Below are 9376 nucleotides of genomic sequence, written 5' to 3'. Positions count from 1 at the left end.
TGGTACGAGCTGGCCTGGAAGACAAGGGGCAGACAGTGTCTAAACAAGACGTAAGAGTGGAGCAGAAAGTACCAGTAGTACTGTTAACATCAAGAGATGATAACTGATCAGGGGAAGGAAGCAAAGATGAAACAATAGCAGATAGCTGGGAGGGTGAGAGAGAGCGTAGGTTACGTCAAAAAGTGAGCATAGGGGTATGTGTTGTGTCAGGAACCATGTTGAGGTTAAGAGTGAGGAGGAAGTGATCCGAGGTGTGTAGTGGAGTAACCAGCACCTGATCAGTGGAGCAGTGTCGTGTGTAAATAAGGTCCAGTTGGTTGCCTGATTTGTGAGTAGCCGTAGTTAATACTCATTGGGAGCAAAAGAGGCAAGCAGAGTGTGGAAGTCTGCAGCCTGAGGTTTATCTAGGTGGATGTTGAAGTCTCCAAGCATAACTAGGGGAGTAACATCCTCAGGAAAGTTTGAGAACAGCACATCTAATTCTTCCACAAAGTTACCTAGTAGTCCTGGGGGTCGATAAACAACTATAAAATGGATTTTAAGAGGGTGGGTAATAGTGGCTGAATGTGTTTCAAAGGAGCTGTTGATACTCAGAGATGGTAAAGGATTAAATTTCCAATCATTAGAGATAAGCAGACCAGTACCTCCACCTCTTCCAGTCAGACGGGGGGAGTGGGAAAAAGAGAAATTATTTGAGAGTGCTGCAGGTGTAGTATTGTCCTCTGGTTTGATCCACGTCTCTGTCAGGGCCATGAAGTTTAGTCTTGAATGACTTGTAATAAAAGTAATAAAATCTGCTTTGTTTACAGCAGACTGGCAATTCCAGAGACCAATAGAAAAATAAAGTAGTGTATTAGTAGACATAGTCAAAGTGCGCAGGTTGTTAGGATTGGGCTGCCTACAGTGTGTGATGCATGGTTTGCAAGTGGTAGTGATAATAGGGGTCTGGAAACACATAGTAAGAATTGGTTATAAAAACTGAAAACAGAAGGGAAACAAGTAGTAGGAAAGAGAATGATTCAGAAACGATACGTATAAGCTTTTTATATTTGTCTAACAAATCTCAAATTGAATTCAGCTGGACAAACTTTCCTGTTTATCACAACAAATGGCCAAGCAAAGCGCACAACACTGACAAGGTACGTGATACAGTACGAGACCAAACGCGATTTCAGCACGTCTTCACACAGTAAACAAAACAAGTGTTTCCTAGCAACGACAACTGCGCTGGGAAACAAGTAGTAGGAAAGAGAATGATTCAGAAACGATACGTATTAAGCTTTTTATATTTGTCTAACAAATCTCAAATTGAATTCAGCTGGACAAACTTTCCTGTTTATCACAACAAATGGCCAAGCAAAGCGCACAACACTGACAAGGTACGTGATACAGTACGAGACCAAACGCGATTTCAGCACGTCTTCACACAGTAAACAAAACAAGTGTTTCCTAGCAACGACAACTGCGCTAAACACTGAGACAAGAAATAAATACACTTATTGCTAATTGACTGCTTGCTGGCACTTGAACACACTTTCCTGTTTATCAAAACAAATGGCCAAGCAAAGCGCACAACACTGACAAGGTACGCGATACAGTACGAGACCAAACGCGATTTAAAACATGTATTTTTTAAAACATAAATGATAAAGGAGAGGCTGACGTTTTTGGGGTGGTGATTAAATTAAGGGCCTTTCTGTGACGATAACTGATTTCTGTCAGTCCATTTCTTATGTAGGATTTCTCAACAAGCTTCAAGTAGGATAATAAAATACTATCACTATCACTTTGATCATTGGTAGATCTCTGTGACGAGAGGGGCGGGGCCGAGAGCCTCCATGGCGGCAGACTGCTCCGCCATGCTCGATGACACCGCGGATTCACCACAGCGGCGAGGGATATCTGGCAGCGTGTCCCTCCTTCCTCCCGGGTTTCGGCACCAATGTAACAAAGCTCGCAGTTCGGGAAGAAGGAGGCGGGAACCGGCGAACATTTAAACAAAACTTTAATAATAAAATCCAAAACAAAACGAAAGTAAAGCGGCAGCCCCTCGCGGACGACTGCCGCACACAAAACACAAAATAAAGTCCAGGCCTGGTCCTCTCTCGTCCAACACTGTCGTCCCTCCTCCTTTTATCCTTCCGGAGCTCCTCCGTGGGACTCGAGACCAGTGAGTGGCGCAGGTGTCGTGCATTAGCATTTACTCCACCTCTCTGTTCCCACGGCTCTCGGCCCCGCCCCTCTCGTCACAATCTCGTTTTGAGGAGAAAAAGAAGAAATCAATCAATTAATCCTGAGAATAAAGTACATTATTCTAATGTATATTTAAAAAAAATCAACATAAAACAAGTCAACCTAATAATACAAAACAATGGTGACAGTATCAAATTAAGCAATAAGGTCAGAGAGGCTGTGCCATATGCTTGTTAAAAACAATGTGCTTGTTAAAAAATATTTTAGAAAACGTCACCCAATGTTAAAGCAAAATTCAAAGGAACACCTTTCTAAACTCAGAAATGCCACTGCAGGTTCTTTTTTAAAGTAGTTTTTTTTTAATTGCTTTTATCAAAACTCCAACAGAATAAAATGGCAAAGTTATATGCCACTTCATACAAAAAAGAGATTTCTAATGTCAGCTGCCTGGAGGTTTTTATATGTTATGTTGATAACTGGATGTAAACCTTTTGTCTTTATGTATAAACAGACCACGGGATTTGGATTTATTTTAGCAAGATGATCTCATCTTAGAAATGACAGAAGTCACAAACAGACAGACATATGAATAGCAGCTTGTATTCTGACACACGGTTATTCTTCATATGTTCTTCTGGAGTTGCTTTGATTAAATCAGCCAAGTTCAATTCACATTTCAATGCAGCTTACTGTGACATCACCAGGAGGTGAAGGGTGTGCTACAAAGACAACTGCCTTTGTAAAAAATATATGTTTAATTTTATTGAATGTGCTTGTAGTATACTTCAAATCTTACAGTCACAATGAAGTCAAAATCGACAATTCTATCAACAATGTTATTATTCAACATTATTTTTATTAATATTTTAAATTAAGGTGCCCTTGTAAATGAAGTTCCTGATGCAGGAGGAGCCTAATCATCCAGTTCTGTCAATCTACAATAACTTCCCCTCGCCCTCACAATGACATCTCTTCTAGTCTCTGATGACCTGTGTGATACGGGACAAAAATCCATCCTCTTCAGCAACCTGTCGCTCACATGAGATCGCAGCAATAACAAACAACAACAATCCAACGATCCAATCAATTCCCACAATTCCCACAAAGTTTTGGGTATCACGAAGTTGCTGTGGATTGCACAATACACAACAAATCGACGACTGGGCGTCACACATTACGTTATTTTACTAGGAAGAATCTCTGACAAATCTTGTCTCATTTACAAAACGCATGTGCTAGAAGTGATACAGGGAATGACATACTGTAAGACTACGACTCCTCCTATGATTCCTTTTATGCACACATACACACCAAATCAACTGAGCATTAGCAATGAGCATTACAAGTATTTATGTGTTGTAAGGAATGGCAGTTTGTTTTTCATGTCTACTGAGGATTCAAGTCAATAAAGGTTTCAAGACTACAAAAGAAATAAGTGGCAAGTAGATCAGGGCTAGACTAAGACAGGCTTGAGGGGGTAAAAAAAATTAGTTTTAATTGGCTGACTAATTGCCTGGCTCCATCTGAAAGTGTTCTGCTCAATAATTGAATAGGACTGAGTGATAATAGAGATAAAGAAAGAGTGTATTCAGTCAATGCCAATTGAACACACTCTCAACAGACCACTGTAGCAACACAGTTAGCTTGCTTGAGATGTCAAACAACTAGCAAGGCAGACTTCTCGTCTACATGAGCAAAAGCAGATATTGCATTTGCATTCTTTGTTCCAGTGTGGTAGATCTGTTTGAGATATTGCTTTTACATGAAGATACATTGGATAAACCAGTAATCCAATAACTACTATTTAATTCTACCAAAATCTGTTTTCTACCTTTTGAATGAATAAAGAAATAACTTACAGCATGATGTACAGACTGTAGTGGGGTTTCCACCAAATATTCACACATAAAAAAGGTATTACTCTTAACAAAATAACATTTTAAACAATATCAGAACAGCCACATTTGTTCTAAGCAAATGGAGTGCTACACTTTAATGTCAGCAATGCTTTTAGTCAATGAAAAGTGGAAAGTCATGTGAAAACCTTGCCTTGCTGTCTTGAGGTGCTCATTTCTGATTGTAGTGTTTATCAGAAAGGGAATACTGATGTTCATCATTCCTAAATGATATGTTTAACCTCCACAAATGGATCCTGCAGCCAAACAACAAATTAGGTGCAAACTCACATGTCAAAGGCAGCCTAGTTTCAGTGGCGGCTCGTTGGGGGAGGCAGGGGAGGCACAGCTTCCCCATAATTTTGAGGTGAAAATGGGAAGAGGACGATTTAATGTTAATAAAATTCACAATTCATTTCAGTTCATGTCTCAGAATGTGCATTTTTTGTTTGTAATTTCACAGTTGTAATACCATAATGTGAAAGCGCCGCTTTTCTATCGCGAATGTGCCGAATCTGCTGATGTAATTACAACCGCTACTGATGGAGAAGGGTAGGGGGAGGCTGGGGAAGAGTTGAGCTCTTGTGCCTCCGTTGGTAAAAACAATTTGCCAATCACCATCGAGTGTTCACTTTCAGCGCTGAGGAGTGTTGAGAAAAGAAACCTCGTAAGGGAGGCTAGCCTCCCTTCTGATATCAACCAAGCATCATAGAGACGTAAATTACATGATATTAGTTTGAACGTCTGCTGCTGCGCTGATAATGTACCAAGTACTTATGAATAGCGATATTGAATATTTGATCGCCAACAGATTTACCAAGCTGTCATTCAAACAGTATATATACAAATTTAGGAAAAACAGCCTAAGCTGGATATAGGCTACAGCAGTCGCTTAATTAAATGGCGCAACAGGCAGCTCTCTTTTAACACAGACTTTTAAGAAGGGATGGATGTTTGCTTCAAGTGATAGCCAGGTAAGTGAAATTATATTATCTTGCTGTGTGTATGTCGTTTTCTTTATGTTTTCTGACTAAAAGCAACCAAAAAGCCATTTTAAAGTGGTTAAGCAAATTATAATAATAATAATCGGCAGGGGTCCCAGACAATACAATTAGTGTGCCTCCTCTATTTTAAAGCCCACGAGCTGCCACTGCCTTGTTTAAATATATTTTTAAATAAAGCATTGAATTCAGACCATTTTCTCATACCCCACAACGCCAAACCTTAGAAGGAAGATTGCTAACTGTTTTAAAATGCAAATATCTCCTTGAGTAAAGTTTGTTTCTTGTTTGTTCATTTGGGGAATAAGTGAGTAATTCATGCACAGATTATTGGATAACAAACAGACAGAACAATCAATGACTTCATCAGAACAGTCTTGCAAAACAACAGCTGCCTTAACTGAATGCACAAAGACAGAGAATAACAATATAATCCACTGAATTAGACGGTATACAATTTAGGATGGGGTTATTGGACTACACTGTACGGAAAAAACACCATTATTCTAGTACTAGTACATTTACAGTACATCAGGACTTTTATACTTGCAAATTGGATAAATATTACAAAAGTGGTAATGTAAATGTACTCTTATTAATATTGAATCCAGTCTGATGGATGTCCTTTTATAAATTTAGTGAACTGAAACTGCTTTTAACATCCCCTAGCACACTTGTGACAGATACTTCTAGAATGTCAAGAGAGGTTGACCCCTGCTAGCCCTGCAGAACTGCCCTTTCTTTCCTTCAACCATGGAGGGCAAACCAGATGTACTCCATTCTATTATGTAAGTTATATAATGATGATGAAAAGAGTACATACTGTACATGCACAAGAGTAAGACACAGAGTCTCATTCGAACATCAAAAAGTCAAAAATGGAAAAGGAAGACTGGAATCTATACACTCATGAATTAGAATGTTTAGATACCTAAACTTGAAATCAGAGGTTTGTGGGTTACTGGTTATAACACTTCCTGATGTTCAGGGTCTCTTTGTGTCTCAGTCCAAATGCAGTGAAACTGCAGGCACAGAGTGGATGACATTTTAACATCATCTCTCCATCTGACATTTCCACCGGTTTGCTATCTCTACTGCGTGTAACATGCTTTGTAAAGAACATCTTCCTTGTTTCTGTCATCTGCGACTGACAGGCGTCTCACTCTTGCTTGCTCTGTAAACTTTTCACCGTAGTTCATTAGTGCATTATTTTGCCCAGCAACTGTATGAATTCCAGACAATCCTGTCAGACGTCTGCCCCGTTTATGCTCTAAAATTCAGCCCGTTAGTCTATATGACGCAACAGCCTGCTCTGTCTATGCCACCAAACTAACATGCTCCAATCGAAGTGCAAAATGAAAGCAAACAGAGAACTGATGTAGGTAGACAGAAATTTTTCTAACTTGAGTTGAATAGAAGTAAAAAAAAAAAGTTTATCCTGACATCCTCAACTAGAAAAGCAGAGGATATCAAAGACACTCTTGTGGCAGTTTGAACTGGTGCCATGCCATTGTCAAAGCTCAGTGAAAAGAGGAGGCACTTCTCTGTGTTTCCTTCTGGAGTGCCAATAAGCATGCTCATTTTTTATTGGCACTAAAATATTCTGGAACATGTACACGCTCGCTTTTAGACTGACACTGCTGATAAATAATTCAACGGCACACACCACTCACACTGAGGCTCCACTAAAGCACCAATCAGCAGTGGCTGGAGAAGACCGACAAGGGCGATTAAAATGGTCGACATGACACTTCACTCAGACAAACTACTATTTAATGTGTTCCTTGTGATTCACAATCACACTGTCATACAGACACCTATTGGGCAGCATGCTTAGTAACTCCCCCTGACGTTTGTTCATTTAACAGTGAAGTTGAGCATGTGCTGTCTTTGATGTCTTATAACAACTTTGCATTGATTACGGGCATAAAGTATGAGGTTTACACAGCAGGATTTAACGAGCGGATAATGAATGGATTAATATGAGTTGAATGTTTTTATTTATTCACAAAGTTTGGTGGCATCAGGTATTTAAACTTACTTTACAAATCAAAAATAGATGTGTGATGGATTTGCATGTTCAGACCTGGTGCTAAATATTACTGTAAAAAAAAAATTACCTATGAAGTATTCATTTGGAGGAGAAATGAAAAGCAAATGTGTTACTTACCACAACTGGTTTTTATTTATTCACAAAGTTTGGTGGCATCAGGTATTTAAACTTACTTTACAAATCAAAAATAGATGTGTGATGGATTTGCATGTTCAGACCTGGTGCTAAATATTACTGTAAAAAAAAATTACCTATGAAGTATTCATTTGGAGGAGAAATGAAAAGCAAATGTGTTACTTACCACAACTGTGTGATCTGCACATCTTGTTTCACTCATTGCTGCTCATCCAGAGCACAGCATACTTAACATATTTACTGTGTAACTATATAAATCAATGAGCTGGCAAGTACCTTTCCATGTTGCAGCCAATCCAGTATGTCATATTATCCTAATATGCATTTAATTATGGTGGTAAATCCAGGAAACATATGCTGTATGACACTCACCGCACAGGTTTGGAAGTTTGAGATCTGAACTTGCTGAACTCTCCTGGAGCTGTCCACTCAGAGCCGTGCTACATGACAACACACAACAGACACTGTAACTCATCTCTAGCCACATGCACAGGACACGCAATATACAGGGTTGTGCTATTCAGAATTAAATTGAGAATGCATTTTACTGTAAATTCTAATCAAATTCCTGAATTTGAAGTTAAATTGAGGTAGAAAATAGGAAGCAGACTTGCAATTTTAATTTTAATGTAAGGAAGCAGAATAAAATTTAAAAAATTATAAAATTGAAAGTAATGTCATAGCAAATTTAAAATGCTGGCTTGACAAATCAAAGTGTCAAATTTTGAAATTTTCAAAGTTTGAAAAGTTGAAAAAATCCTTGAAGTAGACAGATACAGACAGACAGATAGAACGATAGATAGATAGATAGATAGATAGATAGATAGATAGATAGATAGATAGATAGATAGATAGATAGATAGATAGATAGATAGATAGATAGATAGATAGAGCAGAAGTGAAGCCTGGTTTAAGGGTCACAGAATGATAGACAGAAACAGACAGTTGGCAAAACACAGAAAAACAGAAAGAAATAAAGTTAGAAAGAACACAGTCAGATAGAATGATAGATAGACAGAAAGACAGAACAATGTATAGACAGACAGACAGATAGATCAGAAGTGCAGCCTTGGTTATTAAAGGGTCATGTATCATAGTACACACCTGTCCCACGTACACCAGGAGGTGGGCATTGAGCGGACTCTCATCTGAGCTTAGCCACAGTTCAGAGTTATCATCTGATGCTATGGCGAACTGGAAATCCCCTAAAATATATAATTTATTATTTACAGAGCTGTACTGTATAACCTTATGACCTGACCTGCAGGTTCTGAATTCTAAGCTTGCTTTGATAAGATGTTGTTTTGTCAGTCACAGGTACCTCACAGCAGTCTATTACCCAGTAGTGCTACCCAGTGGCTTTATTCTGCTTGTCAGTAGTTCTCTGGCAAATACCTCAAACTGACAATCGTTTTTCCTTCTTTATTGTTTTGTGAGCTTGTGCACCACATTCAAAAGCCTGACTCAGTGACCATAGTTATTTGCTAATGAAAACAATCTGATAACTTTTCCCCCACAAACATAAGCAAGCCTGTATGCATCAGAGCTCATATAGTAGTCCTTGCAGCAGCTTTTCTTATCAGGTTAGGCAGAATGTGAAGAATTTGCTGACTGTAGGGGATCTTTTGAAAGAACCATTTCTGTGTGCCTTAAGACATCAGCTTGGGCAACGCTCAGGTCTCTTACACCTCACTTAATCACTCCGAGGAACATTTTGAACACAAAGAATCCTTAATGTGTATGAATTGTATGCGTGTGAAGGTACAGCACAAAAGTTTGAAAACCTGGAATTGTGCATGAATTCTAACTGATTCCATACATAACTTTGATTTACACACAACACATGTTATTACATTAAAAGATAACATTAGAAAAACTCTCTCTAGCATTCAGTAATGCCTGTGTTCATGACTCTAACAGAAACATGGAACAGAAATGGTGTTTATAGTAGGTTAGAAGAAAATATGGTGTAAAATATGGACGGATGAAAAAACACTTTAAATAAATGTACACAGTATATTTGGAGAAAACAAAACACTGCAGTCCAATATATATATATATATATATATATATATATATATATATATATATATAAATAA

The 9376-nt window shown here is 38.5% G+C and overlaps 1 protein-coding gene across 1 annotated transcript in view; it reads right to left on the bottom strand.

The window, feature by feature from the left end:
- The window catches only part of LOC107600469 (N-acetyl-beta-glucosaminyl-glycoprotein 4-beta-N-acetylgalactosaminyltransferase 1-like), a 53777-nt gene that overhangs the window by 40968 nt on the left and 3433 nt on the right, over window positions 1-9376 (bottom strand). Inside the window, exons 4-5 of the mRNA XM_016292375.1 lie at window positions 8382-8482; window positions 7650-7717 (exon numbers count right to left, since the gene is read on the bottom strand). Coding sequence (XP_016147861.1) covers window positions 7650-7717; window positions 8382-8482 — 169 coding nt within the window. The remainder of the gene's footprint in view (window positions 1-7649; window positions 7718-8381; window positions 8483-9376) is intronic.

The sequence above is a fragment of the Sinocyclocheilus grahami genome, unplaced genomic scaffold, assembly GCF_001515645.1.
Source record: "Sinocyclocheilus grahami isolate Dianchi unplaced genomic scaffold, SAMN03320097.WGS_v1.1 scaffold284.1, whole genome shotgun sequence".
Lineage (NCBI taxonomy): Eukaryota > Metazoa > Chordata > Actinopteri > Cypriniformes > Cyprinidae > Sinocyclocheilus > Sinocyclocheilus grahami.
This window is presented reverse-complemented; position numbering and strand designations above follow the sequence as displayed.